The sequence below is a fragment of the Pelodiscus sinensis genome, chromosome 28 (genome assembly GCF_049634645.1).
Source record: "Pelodiscus sinensis isolate JC-2024 chromosome 28, ASM4963464v1, whole genome shotgun sequence".
Taxonomy (NCBI): Eukaryota; Metazoa; Chordata; order Testudines; family Trionychidae; genus Pelodiscus; species Pelodiscus sinensis.
The window spans coordinates 11,334,497-11,357,799 of NC_134738.1; the positions used below are offsets into that span (position 1 = coordinate 11,334,497).

Below are 23,303 nucleotides of genomic sequence, written 5' to 3' on the forward strand. Positions count from 1 at the left end.
CAGAGCCAGCCCCCAAGTTGGGGACTGGCTTGAAATCGGGACAGCAGGTGGGGGGAGGCACTGGGGGGGGGGGGGGAGGCTGGAGAGTGACCCACGTTTGTGCTGTTCCTAGAGCCCCCAGCACAGGGAGCTCCTGGAGCCAGCCTGGGGCTGCTGCAAGACCAGTATACCCAGGGGCAGGACAGGTCCAGGAGAGACTGTGCTGTTCAAACCTAGGCCCACTCGGGGTGTGGGACAGAGAGAGGGGTGGCCGCTGGCCGCTGCCTGGATCTACACTTCCACCTCTGCCTGTGCTGACTGTGCCCGCACTCCCAGGCACCCGCTATACCAGGAGCAGGGAACCTTTTATGGGTCGGGGGCCGCTGACCCACAGGAAAATCGGTTGGGGCTGCACAAAAGTGAGAAGGAACAAAAAAAAAAGACCAACTGAGAATTTGGGGGAGGGTCAGGCTAGTAGATTCTGTGGGGCCCCCCCATGCCCTGGGGTGAGGCCAAAATTGAGGCGTTCAGTGTAGGAGAGGGGGCTGAATGGAAGGGAGGATGCAGGAGTGGGATGGGGGTTGGTGGGCCTGGGAGGGTGTAGGAGCAGGCTGGGCTGGAGGTATGTGCAAGAGTGGAATCGGTGCAGAGTCTGCGCAGGAGGGTGGCGGAGGGCTGGAGCACCAGCCCAGCTCCCCGATGCTGGGGGGGGGGGGGCTCCACGCCTTAGGAGCCAGATCCAGGCAAGCTGGGCCAGATCCAGGCAAGCCCTTACATGCCCCACACTCAGCACTGCGTTTGCCAGGCAGAGGGCAGGATTAACCTGACTTGAATCACAGGCTCAGGGTAGCTGACAACATCATAACAGGGTGGAAGACTAGGGCATTAATAATAAATGAATAATAATGACCCTTTGTCCTTCTCTAGCTCCTGCCTTGTGGGACTCTCACAGCGCTTTTCAAACCTTAATGAATTCACTGCAGGCCCATGGAGCAATGTGGCTTCCGCCCTGATGTAAACAGAGGGAAGCTAAGGGATGAGAGTGTCCCACGGTCACGCACACGTCAAGGCCAGACCTGCACGTTAACCGAAAGACCATCCATTGTCCCACGCTTGGGGCCGTGTTCAGGCACTGGCCTTTTCATCCCCATCTGCAACAACTCCCAGTTTTCCTGCAGCACTTTTCACTCATGGACCTGAAAACATTTTACAATGGTCACTATCATCCCCATTTTACAGAGGGGGAAACAGAGGCATAGGGCAGCAACGTGATTTGCCCAAGGCCACCAGCCAGGCCAGTGGCAGAGCTGGGCATGGCATTCAGGTTTCCAAGTCCCCGTTTGAGGTTCTATCCTCCAAGTCTATCGTCTCTTCCTCCTGACATCTCTGGCAGGACAGAACCAGCGCTGCTAGTGACAAACCAAAACCTTCGCTTACCTGCTTGTTTGCCCGCTGACATCAGCTACAACTTGAGCGGGTCCGCATCCTTTCGGTGGGTCGTAAGCAAATGAGCACACAGCAGGGCTATTTAACAGTGCAATGGGGAGTGTTTGAAGCCCTCCTGTTATGTGACTCCCCTGTTCTATTCCCCTAATTACACCGTTTCTTGTAAATTACCCAGCAGCGATCTCTCTCATCTCCGCATTTAGAGAGAAGGGTCATGCTTAGCGTGACCCCTTTGATAATGTAAAACAGGGTCTTTTATACAGCTGAGATAATAACCCTGTTGCTTATAATCAGCCTAGTGGGGATAGGTCTTTGTCTCATTAAAAGTGGCTGGTATGTGGAGAAATATTCACGCGCGGGCAACAGCGGGCTCCAAAAATCAAGACATCTCGTTATGTATTGTAAAAAGGAAGGCGAGGAGAGGACCTTGCCTCTGTGGGCCTGATGCAAAGTGGGTGCTGCCCACAGTCACGGACTCTCTGGAAGGATTCTCAGCCAGACCACGCGTGCTTTAAATGCCCACCTTTCTGTCGTCCTTTCCTGTCCTCACCCCCCTGCCGACCAGTCACATTTCCAGAGCATTGTTGTACCCCGCAGCCTGTGATGAAATGTTTCGGAGGCAGAAGACAGTTCATCAAGCTACCTAGAATGTGCCAAGCACTCGGAATTAATAAACCCCACACTCTTGCAAACCGGCCAGGAGATTTTTAATGATCACAAGCCGTCGAGGTTTCTGTCTGAAGCCTCATTAAATAAAAAGGCTCCTCAACAGCCTGGCTCCTCTTGGCCCCACCGGAACGAGGTCTAGTGAAGAACCAGTGAGACGTTCCAGAACAGCCTTTGAAGGGTTCAACTGCACCACAGACTGCCATAGTCAACGTTGGGAGAGCACAACCGGCCATGCAGCAAAGGAGCGGCTGAGTGCTGTGTGAGTTCTGCACCCGTACAGGCACGACACCCTGTTGTGGGCGATGCAAAGATTTGGGTGGGTGCAGGCCAGAGCCTTGGCACGCCGCACACTTGTAAGGTGTCTGCTTCCGCGGGGTCCTGGCAGGTAGAACGGGTCGTGAGCTGCTGTGCCGTGTGGGGCAGGGTATGCCAGGCAGGAATCGCATCCAAAGGGAGTTAGAGGAACCGGGTGAATTAAAGCAGTGTTTCTCAACCTTTTTTAATAAAGTACCCCTTTTTAAAAAAAATAAGTACCCCCCAGTAGCTACAGTTTTCAGACACACAATTTTTTTTTCTACCATTGCAACACATTTGTTTAAACAACCTAATTGTAGCTGGGTGGGCAAGGACATTTTTGGGTGTAAAAAGTACAAAAATAATAAAACGCTGTAAAACTTAAAACAAAAGTTCAGTTTTCTCCAAATTTCAGTTGTGCTGAAGCACCCCCCAGACGTCTCTCGAGCACCCCTCAGGGCACTTGTCTTTGTCTGGACCATTAGACCTTTTCCAGATTCCTGGAGGTTGCTGTGCCTTTCCAGGACACGTGGTCCCCATAAGCCGTGGGGCATCCTAAGGGGAGAAAGCGGGACAGGAGGAGAACGGGTACAGCGGGTGACGTTTGGTGTGAGTGCTGAAAAGAGACAGGTAGCTGCGTCCCGGCACGAGGCAGCCGGGTTTGTCTGAGGCTCTTGCACCAGGGAGTTGCGAAGGGGCAGTTTGCACACAGCACCGGGGAATAGCGTGTACATGAGCCAGGGCTGGATTAAGGGGAGGGCTGCCCGGGGCGCCAACCTATGGGGGGGCGCCTGATTGAAGTGGTAAGGAGCGCTGCATCAGACACCCCCCATAGGTTGCTGCCCTGGGGCGCAGTGCCCCATACACGTCAATCAGGTGCCGTGCGCCTGGGGCGGGGCCGCGCATGTGCCGCGTGCCCACTGCCCATGGCGCAAGAATGGCTCGGGCGGAGCCCATCATCCTCCGAGAATTCCCACCTCACCGGTTTCTGCTCCAATTTGCCGCTCAGCCAGGGGCATCACTACCTAGGGGTGCAGTGGCCACGGATAGGGTTACGCGTCGGAGTGGCTAATGGGATCAAAGGGCCTGACCAGCAGGAAATGGGATCTGGGATGCATGAATAGTTTATTAGCTACCCAGTCGCCTTCTGCGCGGCGGTGGGAACCCCAGGGAGAAGCAGCACGGTGCTGCCCAGCAACAGAACCCCCTCTGCTGCAGGACAGAGCAAAGAAGCGGCTCTGGGCAGAAACCAGCGATGGCTGCTAGCTCACGTCACGATCCTCTCTCCCACTGCGCCTCTGCCTCTGTCACCTGCTCTCGAGCATCCCCCAGAGCGTCGAGCAGACCCAGCGGTGCAGGAACACGACAGGGCTAGCCATCGGATTCCTAACCTGAGGGTCGGTCATGTCGCTTGCAAAGCAGGCCCCTGGTTTTGGAGGCAGAAAGCCAGTTGCTGGCTAATGGGAGCTGAAAGGCAGCCCCTTTTCCAGGCGGCGGGGGAAAGGAGGAGGTGGGGCTCACCGCAGTCCTGGGGTAAAGGACACAGCAGGCCTTGTCTCCTTACAGCGGCAATTAAGGCGGTTTATAAAAAGGAGACTTATTAGGCCAGCTGCCCTGGGAATGGAGATAATTATAAATGGAACGAACCGGGATGGAGGCAAGTACAAGCAAAACTCCAATAGTCTGGCATCCGATTGTAGGCCACTTCCCATAGTCCGGCATCAAAATGGCAAGAGCCCAGTGAGTGAGCTTTGGCAAAAAACGAGTCACAAGGCAGCAGCGGCTGAATCGAGTGAAACCGGATGGGACCAAGTCAATGTGCCACTGGCATTGTGTGACACGGGACAGTGCTTGTGCTACAATAAAAAGGGTTAAAAACACTTTATATACAGTATAGACTGTGTGTGTGTGTGTGTGTGTGTGTGTGTGTGTGTGTGTGTGTAAAACCCGCTTTTAGGACCTCCTGATAGTCTGGCATATCTGATAATCCGACACCACCTAGGTCCCAAATGTTCCAGATTGTTGGAAATCTACTGTACCAAGAGACAGAGGATGTGAAGCCGGTAACGTCAGAGGGGGCAGATGAGAGCAGAGGCTCCGCGTAGAGCCCTGCATGGATACAAAATTGGTATCGGCAGCCACATCCACAAAAATGAACTGCGGCCATCCGCAGCCGCCCGTGTGTCCCCTGCCAGCCAGGCCACACATAGCAGGCGAGGGGGCTTCTTGTGTTGTTACCTGAACTAGCGACGGCAGCCTCTCTTAAGAGCCACGGGCCAGCCCTCCCGAAATGCTCCTGCAATGAAAGCGGGCTCCCTTTGTCCTGCCTCCCCACCGGCTCTTCCCTGCCTGCGTGGTCCCGGATCTCCCAGCTCCGCACAGTGGCTGAAACCAAGAGGCATCCTGCCCCAAGCAGCTGGCAAGAGCATGCCACACTCACGGAGCAGTATAGGCCACAGTCTGGAAGGGACTTCCTGGGTTATTGAGTCCAGTTCCCTGCTATCACAGGCAACCCTGCCCTCTTATATAATCTGAGGGTTGGCAGAGACTTCAGGAGTCATCGAGTCCAACCGTCAGCTACAAGCAGGACCAACCCCACCTACATCAGCCAAGCCAGGGCTCTTATAACCATCATCAGGTGGATTTGAACTGGAGACCTCAGTGTAGGAGCCTCTACAGCTTGAGCTATAAGGCACGAACGTGAAGGACTAGTCGACTAGCCGATAAGCAACTGCTTATTGGCTAGTCGACTCAACTAGTCGCTTCTCCCCTCCCCCTCTTGCTGCCTCTATCAGCTAGAGACAGCAAGGATGGGGGGAAGAAACGGGGGGTATTTCAAAGTGGCAGTGCCGCATGGAGCCCAGGGTCAGGCTCCTCGCAGCATTTCAAAGCAGCTACGCTTCAAAGGCCGAGGTGCCCTATCGACTAATTGAATAGTCGCTGAAAAAAATGCATCGACTGTTCGATTAGTCAGTTACCCGACACTTTACATCCTTACTATAAAGCCAGCTGGCTCTCAGCTTAGGCTGTAGAGCTCCCTTGTTCTTATCTCTCACTGTGAGTGGTCTAGGTGCCACTACATGGGACAGTGAACCACACTAGGGCTATGTCTACACTCGCGGCTTCTTGCGCAAGAATCTGCAGAGCGTCCACACTGCCCACCCGCTCTTGCGCAAGGAAATGTGCAGTACGGCGTGGTAAGAGGGGGCTTCTTGCGCAAGAGCTACACTCTTTTTGAACAGGTGTCAGCCCTCTTGTGCAGGAGCTCTTGTGCAAGCGGGCAGTGTGGACGCTCGGCAAGGATTTCTTGCACAAGAAAGCCCTAGGGCTAAAATGGCCGTCAGAGCTTTCTTGCGCAGGAGAGCGTCCACACTGCCACGGGCCCTCTTGCGCAAAAGCACAGCGCGCACATGGCAGCGTGGACGTTTTCTTGTGCAAGACTTCTTGCACAGGAACCCTTGCACAAGAAGCCGCGAGTGTAGACATAGCCTAGGTGTGTGGGTAACACTGTGTCAAGCCGGGACTTAAAAACCACTAGGGAAGGAGATTCCACCCCCTCCCTAGGGAACCCAGCCCAGCGCTTCCCCACCTGCCTAGGGAAAGAGTTTTTTCTAATATTCAAGCTAGACCTTGCCCATTGCAATTATCATCAGATAAGCTCAGCGTGGTAGAGGAGAGGTGTACGTCACTGCCGATTGTGCTCCCCTGGAGATAACGTACTCCGACCCCCACCACCCAAAACACACACTGACAGGTGCTACCCAAGCGCCCCAGGAGTATAGCCACTGTTCCTTAGTCACTAGTGTTTATAGACCACTGCCTGTTCTTTTAGAACACCCTTGCCGCCTGCCCTCCCAACACAAGGTGCACCAACCTCCTGGCCCGGGGGGCATGAGGCCATGTCTAGCCCCAGTTTGCTACTCTACGTCTCGGGATGGAGCAGTTTGAGCTACGGCCCATCTCTATACTTGTGTGAGCAGCTCCTAGCACTTGGCACGCTGCGGCCTGATTGGAGTCCACAGGGGCTACTGTCAACAGAAACAATAACACGATGTCACTACGGAAGCCAGGACAACGTAACTGGGTTGAGAGGCTCTGCCAAGGAGTTATTGCCAGTCTCGTGCTATTTGATGTTCCCATGCTTGTGAGACCCTCCGCTTTCATTGCAGGAGATGTCAAGTCCAGCTAGTCACTGAGAAAAGCTTCACACCATGAACCAAGTGCAACCTACACAGCCCAGAAAGCCACCCGGTAAACAAATCTCTACCAAACCCAATGGTTTGGCTTTAAAAGTAGACTTTCCAGTGGGACTTTTAATGCCTGGATTTGGCACCACTGCTCCCCGGCCTCTTACTGGCTTGCACCAGGCTTCTGAAAATCTGGTTCTAGCAGGCGGGAATGCACTCTGTGACCGAAGGATAACAAAACACTCTGAAGAGCTCAGAGAACACTCCGGCAGAAACTGGAGAGGCCAATGCCAGGGACTTTGGTCAAGGTTGGGCCGTGGGAAGCTACTTGGATCCATGTCAGCAAGAAACACTGCTGAGTCATGGGGAGCAAAATGTAAGTGCTTGGTGGTGGCCCTGGAAGCAGTAAGTGGTGTTGGGAGGAGCAATCTATCTTTTTATGGTAGGGCATTATTACAATTAAAAAGAAGTTCAGGGTGAACAAGTTGCTGTTTGCGCACAACAGGTTTACTTTCACCTGTGTCTGTCCAGGCACTGAAATTAGGCTTCTTTCCACTACAGAAACTTTTCCTTGTTGTGTGTTTTGTGCACTACAAAGAAAAGTAACATACAGTTGCAACTTCGCTCAGACTGGAGAGAGGCTGAGTTGCAGCTGAAGCCACACATACAGGGTTGTTTTGAGTGTGACTAGGCAGAGCCAACCTGTGGAACTCCTTGCCGGAGGATGTTGAGAAGGCGTGGACTTTAACAGGGTTCCAAAAAGAGCTAGATAGATTCATGGAGGTTATGTCCATCAATGGCTATTAGCCAGGATGGGCAGAGAGGGTGTCCGAAGCTGGGAATGGGTAGCAGAGGCAGATCATTTGATGACTGTTATGTTCATTCCCCCTGAAAAACTTAAAAATTAATAAATGGTCTAGTAGCATCTTAGAGACTAACAAAACATGTAGAGGGTATTGTGAGCTTTTGTGGGTAAAACCCGCTTCTTCAGATGACTGGAGTATTAAAAGTCCAGATCTAAGAATAAATAAGGGAAGGGTGGGGAGGAGGAGGAAAAAAAGACAGTGAATAGATTGTGCAAGTAGTTATAAGAGGCTGATAAGAACAACTAGCACCTCCATTGTTTGTTTGGTTGGTTAAGTCATTAGGATGGAGACGGTAGTGTACAAGTCAGGAGAGATCTATTCTCATAAGACTCAAACTTGTAAATGAAGTTAAGTTCCAACCCTTCCCTGTGAATTTGGCTTGTGGAATTGGCCTGAAACAATACAGTGACTCAGAGATCCATTAAAGAGTGCCTGGGCAGGTTAAAGTGTTCTCCTACACTACAGGTTTCTGTGTGTTGCCTTTTCGGATATCTAATTTGTGTCCATTAATTCTTTCCCGTAGAGCAGCGTTTCCCAATTTTATTTGGCCACAGAACCCCGAGAGTTGCCTTAGAAAAAAAAAGGCCCCTGCTGCGTTTCGTTGAGCAAAAAAAAAAAAAAAAGCCCTCGCCATGGCTCTGTCGGGGGTGGGGGGGGGGGGGGGGAGAATGCCGGCTCTTCGCGGAACCCTTGCTTTCGCTTCACGGATCCCCAGAGTTCCCCGGAGCACCAATTGGGAAACGCTGCCGTAGAGCAATGTTTTGCAAATGGTATTCCGTGGAACCCTGGGGTTCTGCAAAGTGAAAATAATGGTTCCGCGAGAAAATTCCATTACAATCCCAGTTTATGATTTTAAAAAATAATGAACATTTAAACTTTTATGAGCTTTCTTGAAAACAATTTTCATTTGTGTTTGCCACGATACGTGTCCCTGTGTAATGCCAGCTTAGCCAGAGAGCGGGGACGATGATGTCACTACTCAGTGGAGTCAGGCAGTGATGCAATCATCTGTTCTATACCACTGCAAATCCCCATCCTCACTCTCAGGGAGCGTGGATCACGTGGGTGACTGAATACAAACACACGAGCACCGCGTCGGACAAAGGTGAAGCTTCAGCTGTCCAACCAGTTGCTTGTAGGGCAGTGCGCAGGCCGTGCTCTTGCGAATACTTTGTCAGTATCGTCCCATGATTTCTTGTATTTAAAAATGTAAACCTGCAAAATATAAATTGACTATGATCGATTAATCTATGTGCCACTCAACTAAATGTTGATCTCATGACTTTGTTTAGAATTTGCTTATTATTATCCTCACTTATTTGTGGTCTACTTTTTCAGCTCCATATATGAGACTGTTAGTAGGGGTTGCACAAAATTCTTTCAAGTTTAAAAGGGTTCCGTGGCCAGATGCAATTGGGAAACACTGCTTTAGAAAAACATCTATTCTCAATTATTCCAAGGAAGTCCTATGGCTGAAGATCAAACCAGATGGTCGCAATGGTACCTTCTAGCCTTGGACTTCATGAAACTATGAGAGACACTAAGCATGATTAAAAATGATTTATTAGGCGACCAACAAAAAAATCCAAGGTGCGAAAAGACCCCCCCCCTCTCCAAATGCAGCAAAGCTACAGCGCTGTGCAGCGCCCAAGTGAACCAAGCCACTCCCAACGCGGTTAGCTCCTCCCCTGTCTCCCCCATGATCCGGCCGTGGCAGGACCTGAAACTAACGTGCAGCCCCAGCCGGAAGCACCTAGCACCCCTTGGCGCTGCACGTTGTAAAAGTGTGGCCCCAGGCTACATCTTAGCCTGTAGGGAGCGAGGCATTGCAGCAATGCAGGGAATGTCTTGTGCTCCCGGCAAGGAGAGGCGCCGCCGTTGGGCAATAGCAGACGCAGCCTTAGATGCACAAAGCGCACCTGGTGTCCGGCAGCTCCCGGGGAACGCAAAGGGGAGGCGCCGTGTGTCTCCAGCCCCCGCCGATGCTACATTGCTCAGCCAGCGTCTCGCAGACGTGGGGGAATGAGACACCCTGGTAATGGGGTCGAGTCACTGCCCGGCCGAAGCTGCCACCTGTTTGAACACTCAGCCCATGCGCTAGCCAGTCATGGCAAGCCCTCAGGTCGGCTCCCGCTAACAATAGCCTCAGCCCCAGCACGTGGTTTCACGTTCCACGGTCGCCTGTGTCCAGTGCGGCTGGGGGAACAGAACCGCAGCCTTTTGGATAAGGGCAATGTGATGGCAGCTACACCCTTCACCTGGGACCTCTCAGGCACGCTCCGAAGGATGGACTTGATCCAGCAATTATTTCCCTTCGCTGCTTCCTCTCCAGGGTCGCGTCCATGGCAGCAGCAGCCTGCAGGGCTGTGAAAGATTAATCGCTAAGCATCACCCGTAACCGTTCCGGTTAACCATCAACTGGGGGGGGGGAGCTACTCCAGCATCGGGCAACTCGGTGTCCCAACACCATGGGCAGGGGGCTGCTCTGGTATCAGGAGCCCGGGTGCCTCCGCATGCAGGGGGCTGGAGTAGCTCCCCCACCCACTCCCTCTTAATCAGTTAACCAATTCAGCAGGATTTTTACACCCCTACGAGCTTGTTTTCGTAAGAGTCTCAGAAGGGGGCTGACCTGCCTTCAAGGGACAGCTCTCTTCTCCTGGTCAAGGTGGATCTTGAGGATTGTCTAACAAAGAAGCTGGATTCAGGCAGCGCTCTCAATTCATACCCTATCGCTATTCCGGAGTAACTCTCTCTCCGACTCTCTAATTCCAGAATAAGAGCCTCTTTTCTCCAGGGTAGCATGAGCCACCGAGTGGCTGAAAAGGCATTCCTTCTGGAGTAAAAACAGCCGCCCACGGAGCTACTCCAGAATGGTGAGTGCATGAACGACCCCACAAGCCCTATCGCCTCTCCTGAAATGGGGCAGGTGGGGTGTGCGAGAGAGCCAGCCCTAGTCCCATGGTCTGCCAAAGCCCAGAGAGATCGCACGCTCACAAATCCAGGCTTAGCCCAGGGAGAGAAAGTAGACTGACCAGAAACGAACATTTACTGGACTGGAAACCCCTCCTGTATGAAACTCAGGGCCCCACACTTCCCGCTCGGAGTAGAACCTCACTGGAAATAGCAAATCAAATTCAAGAGCATTAAAACAAGTCCCTCAACATTAGTGAAATTCCTGTCAACGCGAGCTTAGCTTGGGAGGGAGGGCTCCTTTCTAGGCCACCAGTTCAAATCTAACCCCCGCCAGCACGGACTGCCCCATTCTTAGGGGAGAGGTGTCTACACCACACAAAAAAACCCCAGGACAGTTGGCACAACACTGTCCCTTGTTAGTGATCTGGATCAAAGTGGCCCAGGGAGGCTAAATGCTGCTTTCCCCTCCAGGGATGGTGGGGTCAGATCAGGGACTTTGGCAGAGTGGAGCAATAGGTGAGCCCTGTTTGGTGGAGGGATACTAGTGAACAGGGCACTTTTCACAAGTCTGAGAATGCACTTACTGGGCAAATCAATCTGAGCGAGAAATACTTAAGGGCACGGCTGTAGAATGAACAGCAGCACAGGGGTTTACTGATTTCCCCTTGTTCTTTTTTTCCCCCTCAGATGCACGGCAGTCGGTCACACCGTCTGCAGCGTTGATGAACGCTTGTGCTGTCGTGCACCATACTTGAGGCCACAGTTTTAACCCTTCAGGTTCACTCTTGACAAGAGCAAAGTGTCAGACAAATGAAGCAGGAAAAACTGATCGACTGGGATTTCTTCCATCCCCCGAGTTACCTCTCCGTCAGCAAGGAGCTGAGAGCACAGACCAGGGCATCACCCTCCACAGCCTGCACACTAGGCTACGTCTAGACTGGCATGATTTTCCGCAAATGCTTTTAACGGAAAAGTTTTTAATTAAAAGCATTTGTGGAAGAGAGCATCTAGATTGGCAAGGACGCTTTTCCGCAAGAGCACTTTTTGCAGAAAAGCATCAATGCCAATCTAGACGCGCTTTTGCGCAAACAAGCCCTGATCACCATTTTCGCGATCAGGGCTTTTTTGCACAAAACAAATCTGAGCTGTCTACACTGGCCCTTTTGCCCAAATGGGAGCAGCATAGTATTTCCGCAAGAAGCACTGATTTCTTACAGTAGGAAGTCAGTGTTCTTGTGGAAATTCAAGCGGCCGGTGTAGACAGCTGGCAAGTCTTGCCAGTCTAGACGCAGCCTAGGGGTACATCTGCACTAGTTTTGTTGGGAAAACGGCCATTTTTCCGACAAAACCCAAGTTACGTCCACACTGCAATGGGTTCTTCCAAAAGTAAATCAAAAGAACACAGAGGCTTTTCCAGCGCTGGTAACTCTCTTTCTACAAGGAAGAAGCCTTTTTCTGCAAGAGCTCTTTTGGAAAAAGGCGTGTGTGGACGGGAACGAGGGAGTTCTTTCAAAAGAAGAGGGAAGAGGAAAAAGCACTGGTGCCCTGGCGGCTACTCTGCCCATAGGAATCACAGTTTACATGCGAGAGAGTCCGTTCAGCATGGATGCTCTCTTTTGAAAAAGCAGATCGCTTTTTTGATGCGCTTGTGTGTGTGTGGACGCTCTCTTTTAGAAGAGGTTTATTCGGAAGATTTCTTCCGAAAAAGGGTTCTTCTGAAAGAAGCCTGTAGTCTAGACATAACCTAGGAGTGGGGATAGCTGGTAGCTTGCACACAACTATTATCCGTTTCTTCTAAGGGCACTTGCCAGACAACATGCAAAGACTATCTGGATGACCAGCTTGCCTCTGGATTACAGAGCCACATCAGTCTCCCCCCCCCCCCCCCCCACTTCAAAAAAAATTGTAAGAGCCAACTCTGTGAAAAGCCAACTACTAGTGTTATTTCACCTTGGCGACACAAAGCACAAGACCTGACCCAATGCTGAAGGGGTGGGTGGAGGGGAGAGGACAGATGACTGGAGAATTCCACATGTACAGGCAACCCCTGCACTTACGACCTAATCGGTTCCTGGAGAGTGGTCATAAGTCAGGCCATCGTAAGTCGAACCCTTATTGCCCATAGGGGCGATGTTATGAATGGGGGTCCCGTTTCTGGCCGGCTTTGCCTTCTGGGAGTTGTAGTCTTTGGGAGCCAGTGGCGCAAATGGCACCCAGAGCCGGCCAGGGGCTGTACCAGGTGGCCACCAGAGCAGGGCGGCCGTAAATGTGTGTGGGGGGGTCCTCAGGTTGGGAGGTCGTAAGTCAGGGTCACCTGTATTTCACATCAACCAAATCTCCTCTTGAGCCTCCAACTCAAAGGAATAATCTGACCAGCAGGGACTTAAATACCTGCTCCCAGGCAGGGGATTGGAGGAAGCAAAATGTCAGATCCCTTGGGTCAAGAAATCAACTGAGAATGAATGAAACCAAACTACACTCTGCTTGGCAGCAGTTACACAGAACCCTGCCCAACGCGCTGTACCAGTTCGGGAGTCTTTTGGCTTTTCTTCCTGATGCTGATCAGAACACTGGCGGTCACATTCTTCATTCAGAAATTACCTGTTAGATCTGAGGAATGTGTGTTTCTAAGGACAGGCCTGGTGAACGCACTTTGATGCCCTCCGCTTTCCCTCGCTTGTTCCACTGCGCTAGCCTAGCAAACCGCCTCTCCAAAAAGGGAGATTTTTGCCATTTCACTAGCGGTCTCACCACTTAAAATTGGTACAGTCCAATGCAAAAAACAAACACCCCAAAAACAAAACACCCCCACATTTTTCAACACAGTAAGGAAAAGACGTTTAAGAGAGTTAGGTTATAATTTTACTGAGTTTAACAGAGCTACACGTTTATACAAAAGTTTTTCAACCATTCGATATTAAAACTGAGACGCGAGGCTACAAAACCAGGCATACGAGATTCTTTAATCTTCACCCAGTTTGTGGAAATCTTGAAAGGAGCAATTGGACAGAGGCAGAAACTTTTCAAATGCAGCTTCAAAATGAAATCCAATGAATTCACAGAGAAATCTTCAAGCCAACCATTCTAGACCGGCATTGCAACATATTCATAGGCAGCTTTAAAATTCTAGGGGTTTTTAGCCTCATCCCCTCACATACAAATAAAAACATGCTGAACAGTTGAAATGCACAAATGTATCTTTCCTGAGGATGCACCATGCTTACATGGCAACTGGAAAAAAAGTGGGAAACAGCTATTCCAGACTTGAGAGAAAGAATTAAAAATTATATTTCCTACAGTAACTGGTAACTTTTAAGCACGTCTGCAAAAACAAATAAAATTGTAGGATCCTGCTCTTTAAAGCATTAGGTTTTACAAAAAGGAAAAATGAAGTACAAATGTAAAAGCTTCAAATAAATTTCAGAGTGACAAGGGATATTTTAGACACAGATCAGGGACTATGTTGTCTTTGGTTTCATGTAAACACTGATATTTGTAAAGCATAAAAAAAATACAACCAACCATTGAAAGTTACATTCAAAACACAGAAAGTACTATTAGGAGACACGGCAGAACGGTTCTTGTGCAAGAGGGGGGGTTTTGCGCAAAAATGGCAGCTCATTAAGTATGCAAATGAAGTGTGGTGATATTCACCGCTTTGCCTCATTTGCATATTCTCTTGCACAAGAGGGGGCAGTCTAAACATTGCCTGTCAGATTTTTCAAGTCCACTGAGGGCTTTGGTTTGGAAATTAGGAGAGGGACAAGAATTCAGCACAGTTAAATAGGTAGGGTGTTTATTCCAGAAACAGTAATTTCTTTTTTTGGGAACATGGATTGTTTGTTGGACGAGCAGAAAGATCAATAATTGCTCCAGAAACGCTGCTGGGTCGCTAATCCAACAGCTCGCAAAGTAATACTGCAGAGGCATGCACTGGGGCTAACCCAATCATCTAGGTAAAGGGATATTTTAGAAGTCGCACTCCATGGTCCATAACGGCTCAGTTCATCACCCCAACACCTTTTAAACCCACAAACCCTCGTTTTCCAGTAAACCAACATTTCCTGTGGAGAGGTTAGTCACCTGTGTTTGGGTGCCTGAAATTCTGAACCAATTGACAACTCTAAAAAGAACTTTTTCCCAGGCTGCCATGGTAATCCTGGGCCTTAGCCGACCAATACGGTTTCATACATTTCCAGAGTTTTTTGGGGTCTACTGCAAACTGTTGTGGTAAACTAGAAACTACACAAGAACAGGCGTAAAAAGCTTTAGAGAGAGGAAGTGGGGAAAAGGAAAGAACATACAACAAATGCAGTTTTTATTTAGTTACTTCCATGCCCTCTAATCCAAGGCGCTGACCAAGATTGGGGGGGGGGGGGGAGAGGGGAAGAGAGAGAGAGAGAGACACACACATACACACACACACAAATTATTCAGGCTTAACGTCTCATTGAAGACTTATCTTGAAGTTGGAGAATGTCCTATTTAGTGTTTTCCTTGAGCTCTGGCTTAATGCAGCTCCTACTGCAGCTGCCTCAAAACCACCCCCCAAGAAAGCAGGGATGCCTTGTGAAGATTTAACTTTCCCCACCACCTGCTGTTGCATGTCCGGGACCTACACCCCTGAAGGCTGCATTTACAGGACAAGCTCCATGCTCAAACGTTCCTAACTCTCTCCTGAGGGCTTGTCTACCCCACCCGCTTAAGTTGATGTAACTTCCGTCACTCAGGGGTGTGAAAAAGGTCACCCCTTTGGGCGACGCATGTATCGGGGACCTAAGAGCCGCCCGCCCCAGTGCTCAAACGGCGGAAAGGCACTCCCCCCCATAGCTTCTGCCCGTCGCTGTGGGGCACTCATTATGCCAAGAGGAGAGGGAGAGCCGTCTTCCATCAGCATAGTGCATCTTCACCAGACATGCTACAGCAGAGCAGCAGCCCTGGGAGCAAGGTGGGCATAAGGACTGGCCTCGACCATGTCGAAGAAGCAAGCGAGCTCAAACTCTCCCCACCATGGGACCCTGCCATCCCCTTTCCATGGGCAACCAGCTGCCTGGGAAGAGATTTAATCGCCTGCAAACTGAACACAAGACTGATCTGGTCCTGTTGCCTCCTCGCATCCCTTTGCAAATAGCTCTTAGGAGACACCTGCTCTTACGTGGGCTCTGCTAAGTACCTTCAGCCTTCGGTCAATACTGCAGGGAAGACAGGCCTACCCCCGCTGCTGGATTACTGCATCGATTTTAAAGGAGGTCGCGTTTCTGGGTCTCACCTTCCAGTGTCCTTTAAGTAACCAAGTAAAAAGCAAAACCTCAGCTATACAATTATTAAAACAAACTCAGTCTCCCTTCCCGTGGCGGTCAGAAGCCGCCGTGCGCAGTGTCCCACGAGGGACCACAGAGCAACAAAGCTCCATCCAAGAGGCTCCCTTCGCCATCGGCACTTTGAGGAGCTGGATTCTCCCCCGGCTCCTCCCAGCATCCCCGGCTACAGGAAAAAGAGCTTCTCGCTGAGCTGAATAGCAGGCTCATGGTGCAGAAACTGTCCGGAGAGAAAGGCCAGCTTGTGGGCATACTTGCAAGGGGCTGGGACTCGGATGGTGCCGGGCCAGTTCCAGTACATGTGGCAAAGCTTGAAAGTCAACCTAGAAACAGGAGGAAAAGAGAGTCCATTAGTATTCGTACCTCCCGACTTGGGACGTGGCGTATCCTACCCACAAGCGGCACGTGCTGAGGGATGGCTCCTTTCGAGGCCACCGGAGAGGCGCGCGTTAAGGGCCAAACCCTTCGCACTGAACGGTCGGACTGCGGCAAACCTGTAACCTCTCTCTGACGGCGGCACACGAAATGTATTTGGAACACTAGGAGTCTTCAAAGGGTATCAGCTCAACTTTATGAACCGTCTATGCATCGCAAGGGGCAAGGGATTTCCTTCTGGCCCCAGGAGCGATTTGCAAGGAGCTTCTTGCAGGAACTGGGTGAGGATTTGTCAGTGTCAATCCCCAGCAAGGAAAATTCCCTCTGCTTTGTGGAAAGCTGCATAGACCAGTCCTAGCAGGTTAAAAGGAGGCCACCAAAGCTGTGCAAAGTGACCATGTGCACCTTAGGGGGAGGTCACTCTCACTCAATCCAAGACCCAACACAGCTATAACCCATGGACCACCTCATAGCAACTGACAGAGCACAGAGGATGCATAGGGCTGTCCCGGGGTTCCTGGGTCAGACATCTAGCTCACCCATGGGAGTCTGTGAGCCCTCTGCCGTGTATCTGCACTGAAATTACGCTCTTAGAGTTAAGGCAGGTTAGCAGGAGGAGACAGATTAGAGACACCCAGAGGAAAGTAAAGGACACCGCCGACCCCCTGCCTGGCCAGTTGCATATTGTGCACCTCACACTGTGTGCCGAAGATCACACTTACCCAGGGTGAATTGAGAGATTATTCTAGAACGAGAATCAAGGGGCTTAAATTGCAACAAAGAAGGTTTAGGTTGGACATTAGGAAAAGATACCTCACTGTCAGGGTGGTTTAAACACTGGAATAAATTGCCTAGGGAGGTTGTGGAATCTCCATCTCTGGAGATATTTAATAGCAAGTTGGACAGACACCGGTCAGGGATGATCTAGACCAGGGGGGTTCCCAACCTGGGGTACGGGGAATATTTTGTAAATAACTAGATTACCCTCATTGAAATATTCCAAAAGTAGCAGTGTTAGTGAAAAAAGTTGTGGATTCTAGAATCTAGAATCTATTTCCTTTCATATTGAATAGGGGGCATGGGAAGGTTTACTAAAAGCCAAGGGGGTACAGGGACCGAAAAAGGTTGGGAACCCCGATCTAGTCGGTGCTGGGTCCTGCCGTTGAGGGCAGGGGACTGGATTGGATGATCCATCAAGGTCCCTTCCAGTTCTAGTGTTCGATGATAAGTACAGGAACAAACAGCAGGAGGGTTGAGGAATTCTACCAAAATGATGTGTCTGGTATATCCTGTAATGCAAAGCGATCTCAGAGTCACACTGATCTATACCCAACAGGGCGGGGCCTGAGTAGAGGGACTTTGGGTGAGCAATACTTCCTCTAACAACGTACTGCGTTAAGTTAGTCTGGGCTCTAGAATGGATGCTAAGACTCAAGTTCATACATAATCTTTACGGACATAAAACTGGCTGGATTGTCAGGCTCAACAGGTATCAATCAACAGCTCGGTGTCTCGTCGGCAGTGCTATCAAGAGGGGTTGGTTCTGTTCAACATCTTTATTAATGACCTGGACGAGGGGATGGATTGCACCGCAGCAAGTTTGCAGATGACACTAAGCTAGGGAGAGGGGTAGATACATTGGAGGGTAGGGGCAGAGTGACCTGGACAGATTGGAGGATTGGGCCACAAGAAATCTGATGAGGTTCAACAAAGACAAGTGCAAAGTCCTGCACCTGGGACAGAAGAATCCCAAGCATAGTTACAGGCTGGGGGCCGACGGGCTAAAGTGGCTGTTGAGCAGAAAAGGACCTGGGGATTCCAGTGGATGAGAAGCTGGATACGAATCAACAGGGCGCCATTGTAGCCAAGGAGGTTGATGGCATATTGGGCTGCATGAGGACGAGCTCTGCCAGCAGATAGAGGGACGTGATTATTCCCCTTTATTCGGCACTGGGGAGGCCACATCCAGAGTAGTGTGTCCAGTTTGGGGCCCCCTTACTACAGAAAGGATGTGAACAAATTGGAGAGATTCCAGCAGCGGGCAATGAAAATGATTAGGGGGCTGGGGAGAGGCTGAGGGAACTGGTCTGCAGAAGAGAAGAGTGAGGGGGGATTTGAGGGCAGCCTTCAACGACCTGTAGGGGGGTTCCAAAGAGGCTGGAGAGAGGCTGTTCTCAGTGGGGGCAGACGACAGAACGAGGAGCAATGGGCTCAAGTTGCAGTGGGGGAGGTCTAGGTTTGAAATGAGGAAAAACGATTCCCTAGGCGGGTGGGGAAGCACTGGGATGGGTTCCCTAGGGAGGGGGTGGAATCTCCATCCTTAGAGGTTTTTAAATTCCAGCTTGACACAGCCCTGGCTGGGATGACTGAGTTGGGGTTGGTCCTGCTTTGGGCAGGGGGCTGGACTCGATGACTCCTGAGGTCTCTTCCAGCCCTGAACTTCTGAGTCCGTGGTTTGTTTTCAAAACTTCTAGTTGCTACGACTTGACTCTCTGCTTTGCTTCATTTTACTATACACACGTCTAGTGCTGCGTGCTAAGTGGTGAGCAGAAGCTAAAGCGGGGTCGGGTGCTGCTTTGGAAGCCGCCAACTGGACGCCTCATGGAGAAGCTCGTCGGGCCTGCTGGTTGGAATGGACCCAGCGTGAACTTGCAGAGGGACAGCGGAGCCTTCAGCGGGTGAGCAGGGTTGGCTTGTCGTGCCCTGGTCTATTGGAGGTGGGGAGCTGACCCCCGGCAGGGACAGACAACACTGCCTCACGCTAAAGGCAGATGGCAGAGAGGTGCCTCGCACCCCTATGTACCCCAGTCACAATAACACTGTGACCAAGACACCGAGGACAGGTGTTGAAGGACTCTCTTCCTAGCATGGTCTCCGTGTGGAAGACGGGCGACTGTCTGGTAAGCTGAGCCCTGCGTGAAGATGTGTTCTCTGTATCGCTTTCATTCTGAAGCCCCCGTCATTCCCCAAGGAACAGAAGGGTGGGTACTGAACCGAAGACAGGCAACAGTAGCACCATGAGCTGCAACTTCAATCTTAGAGGAGACTCAAAAGACCCCGCCCCCCCAAGAGGCTAAGGCTACAGGCCTGAGACCCTTGAAGAGGCCACAAAGGGGAAGAGAGGAGCCTGACAGCCAGCACCAGTGACTTCAGAGGAAGGTGCAAAATATCCCTACTGGACCATTATGGAGTAACTAGAAGGTTTACCTGGCCTTGCTCGGGCCCTTAACTCAAATAAGTTTTGTTTTCCTTCATGTAAACAATTATTCTGATGTGGGGTTGGGGAGGAGGGGGTCAGGACACAGGCTGCCCTGGGGAGAGAGGACAACCCGAGCCCTCTCTCACCACAGCAGCTTGGGGCCAGGTGAGAAGCGCCTCTCCATGGCTGCTGCAGCGCTAGAGGGCACAGCCAGGGGAGAGGTGCATGTCCCCCAGCTGGGGAACAGATAAACTCTCTGAAATATACTAGATAGCTGTCTTTTTCTCCACTCCTGCCCCCTGCCGGGGTTACAGACGTGCCAGTCCCCATCTCTGGCCCCTTGCTGCCCTCCTGTGGTCATTCTGCAGCACAACTGTCCCTCCTACCAGACCCTCGCCTTCCATTTTATGAGAAATAATCAAATTCCAGGCACATCCCATGGTCCTAGCACAACCAAACCCTGCCCTAGCTTTAAGAGGAAGCTACACACCACATTTGGTGCTCCTAGCTCTTCCCCTTTAGGTGGAGTTCTTGACAAACAGGACTCAGATGGACCGACAGATGCACTTTTCTAAAATATACAGGAAGATTTATCCACAGCGGAAGTCTGTTCCTGATCCTCTCCTTAAAAAAAGCACTGACCTATTTCATGCAAACGGTGCATATGCTCATTATGCATAGATTTCTAACAGTTTTTTGAATCCTGCTCACTTATAATCGTCACGGATAGTTCCACAGGCTATGCGCTAATTATACATTGTAGAGTTTAATCACATTTACATTTTTTGTTCAATTCCATCGATTCTCCGTCCCCCTTTTGTATAATGAAAAAGGGGAAGTAGGAATGCCCAATGTGCCTTCTCTCTACCATTCATTTTTGAGTCTTTAGCACTCGGACCAATGAGCTAAAGCACGACCAGAAGTAATTTCCCCTCGTTCTTTGTAAAGGGATAGGTAAGTTGGTCTCCAGCTAGCTTCCATACAGAGAGCGTTGTGGAACAACAGGCCTTGGGGAGCGTTCCAGCTTTGCTGTTGTCTATTGCAAGATCAGTTCCCAACAGTATGTTCTGCTGGAGAACACGAGATTACAAGAAACGGCCAAACCAATCTGAGTTTGACCTCACGACTGCTGGACTTTGCCCACGGTTCCTCCATCCCCGTTCAATAATTTCCAGAATAACCCAAGCTAGTATGTTCCTGAAAAAGAGAAACAGGAAATACCATGCAAGGACACCCATGTGGCAGGCAACCCTGCCTTGCTGAGTAGGACAAATGTTGCAAGTCAAGTCAGAGTTCATTTCCAAAATGAAAATGTGCTGCGCTGGATCAGGTCACTTCACCAGTAAGTCCACCACACTGACTCTCAGCAGCAGACAGCCAATATTTCGGGGGGGGGGGGGGGGGGGGGAGCAGCTGCTGAATGCACCTTAGCAATCACATCAGACAGCACAAGGGAGTAACCGGCACTTCTCTTTAGAGCAGGGTTCGGACAAAGATGTCGCAAAACACTGAGGACTTGAGGTACAGGGTGTTACAGCGTCACCTCCAGCTACTCAGCCTCTCTCTCTGCTGCGCAGTTTCGTAAAGAGGGGCCTTTGGCTCTGCGCTCTCACCTCTGCATGTGGTCGGGACTGAGGTTGGCCGTGTTAAGCACACAGATATAGTGAGTCGGGATGCCGCAGCCCTGTCGGACGTGATGCGCCAGCAAGAAAAAGTCCACCCTGAGAAGGAGAAAGAGAAACACTGTAAAGAGAGTCAAGTCATCCGTGCGCAGACAAGAGAAAAGCCAGTGGCTGTTTCTTAAGCAGAGCGATTAAAAGCGTTTTACACCGGAGGCTGAGTTTGCTTTATCAAGGCCCCATTCTAAGTTGAAATCACTGCACGACCTCACCGCTTACACCCTCGGCGTGCCCTCCCACAGTAACATCTACCCAGCCAGGGTACAACAGCAATGCCTACGCGCTAGCGATGCAAGAGCTCTTATGCACGGCTGCCATAGCCTTGCTGTACCCCACCCCTAACGTATTTCAGTCTATATTCATGCAGCACGTTGTGTGGTGGAAAGCAACTGAAGAAATGGATGGGAAATGTAAGCAAGGACAGAGCCCAACCCCTCCTTATCAACATGCTAGGAAAATGTTTTTATCATTGCAGCTGCTGCGTTGCTCCCAGGAAAGAAGACAGAATCTCTTATTGGACCAACTTCTGTTGGTGAGACAAAGCTTTTGCACTTACTTAGAACTATTCTCCAGGGATATTGTTTCATGTACAAAGCAGACAGGGACTCTCTTTGCAAGGCCCTATGAGAAAGCATTCTAGAGCAAATGGCATTACACGGTTTACTTGCCTCAGTAGGCTGCCTTAAGCCAGGGCTACTCAACACGCGGCCTGTTTGTTTGCAGCCCGGGTTTACGTGGGGCTCAACATGCGGCCCACGGGTGGGCTCCATTGATCATGGCCTCCACTGGGGACACACTTCACAACGGCGAGGCGACTCCCAGGCGGGGTGAGCACTGAAAGACGCAAGCAGACTGGAACGCGCCTACAGGGTGTTGGCGTTTCTAGCCCCCCGGGAGGTGGTGCGGGGAGCGCCGGGGCATTGTGTGAAAAATTATTTGCATACATTTGCATGTCTATGCAACCACACTTAAGTTGCGGCCCTCGGCATGTGCTGTGAGTATCGTTGTGGCCCCCGGGGCTTCCAAAGTTGAGTAGCCCTGGCTTAAGGGCTGAACTGAACTTCTGGGGTCTAGAAAGTCTATGTATCAACTTCACTAGTGCATTCTCTGTGGCTAGAAAGGGCAATTTCCTGCCCTTTGCTCTGGAACTAAAATACGTGCTAGGTTTGCACAAGCACCCCTTTTAGTGGCAGTTACAGAGTGATGGAGGGAGGGAACATGGAGGCTGCCAAAGAACAGACTCTGTGGGTCACCTGCCACTCACCAGTCTCTGCAGGTGACAGTGTGGTCAATTACAGTCCCTGGAACAGGGCTTACAAAGTGCTCAGTGGAAGCAGAATAGAGAGTGGTGCTGATTTTCTTCTGCACCACGAAGACCACCATCTTGGGGTGGTAGTTCTCAAAAGCATCAAAGCACGTCTGGAGCTGTGGGATCTCATAGTGCGCCACAGTGGTCAGCTGGCTGTCCGACACCCCATCTCTGTAAACAGCTATCTTCTCGGGCAGACAGTGATTCACCTGAGCAGGAAACAAGACAAAGAGTGGACGCTTCTTCACTGGGGCTTTTCCAAGGGAGGCTAGATAGGCGTCGGTCTTCGATTTAGACACAACAGATTCTGAAGCTTGATGGGGGGCAGGGTTAGACTAGATGAGCTCCGTGGCCCCTCCTAACCCTATGATTGTAAGACGGTTCTAAGGTAACATGGGTGAATTTGAGGTCTTAGTGCAGTACAGCCTAATGCTGTGAAGGAGGGTGAATTATACTTGGGATTACGATCCAAGAGCCCACAAATATAAGGTCAAGTACCATCCTGGCTCTGTAAGGCTTAGTCTACACTTCAGGGTTTTTGCACAAAAAGCCTTTTGCGGACGAGTTCTTGCGCAAAAGCGCGTCCAGATCTCAAAGCACATTGCAAAAGCGATGTGCATTTGCACAAGAGAGCGTCCACACTGCATGGACACTCTTGAGCAAGAAAGCTCTGATTGGCATTCACTGAACAGCCATCAGAGCACCTGTGCTTTTTCCGATAGGGGTTTCTAGCTCAAAAACCCCTCCGGAGCATCCACACCTGCCTTTTTGCACAAGAGCTGCAGTGCAAAAAGGAGTTATTCCCCATGAGGAGAGGAATAACTCTACCGGCAAAGCCCTCTGTTCTGTGGATTTTCTTGCGCAAAAACACGCTTGAGGTGTGGACGCTCTGCCTGTTTTTGCGTAAAACCCTTGTAGTGTAGACACAGCCTAAGAGAATACCCACTGGCATCAGCGGACAGTTTGACATGGACTTTTAGTTAAAGTCACTGCTGCGTGCAGCATCACTTGGTGGGACTGAGGTCAGTAACTGTGAACCTCAACTGCTAACTCCTAACGCTCAGGATAA

The 23,303-nt window shown here is 50.8% G+C and overlaps 2 protein-coding genes across 7 annotated transcripts in view; both read right to left on the minus strand.

The window, feature by feature from the left end:
- PPP3CC (protein phosphatase 3 catalytic subunit gamma) overlaps positions 1-23,303 on the minus strand; it is a 288,696-nt gene that overhangs the window by 87,169 nt on the left and 178,224 nt on the right. The window lies entirely within an intron of this gene.
- PIWIL2 (piwi like RNA-mediated gene silencing 2) overlaps positions 13,199-23,303 on the minus strand; it is a 41,341-nt gene continuing 31,236 nt past the window's right edge. For 5 of the 6 annotated variants that reach the window (XM_075910751.1, XM_075910750.1, XM_075910752.1 and 2 more), the window contains 3 exons: positions 22,190-22,443; positions 20,860-20,967; positions 13,199-15,995 (listed from right to left, as the gene is read on the minus strand). In XM_075910751.1, coding sequence (XP_075766866.1) covers positions 15,839-15,995; positions 20,860-20,967; positions 22,190-22,443 — 519 coding nt within the window. In that variant the 3' untranslated portion in view covers positions 13,199-15,838. The remainder of the gene's footprint in view (positions 15,996-20,859; positions 20,968-22,189; positions 22,444-23,303) is intronic. The other variant, XM_075910753.1, reaches the window with a different exon arrangement.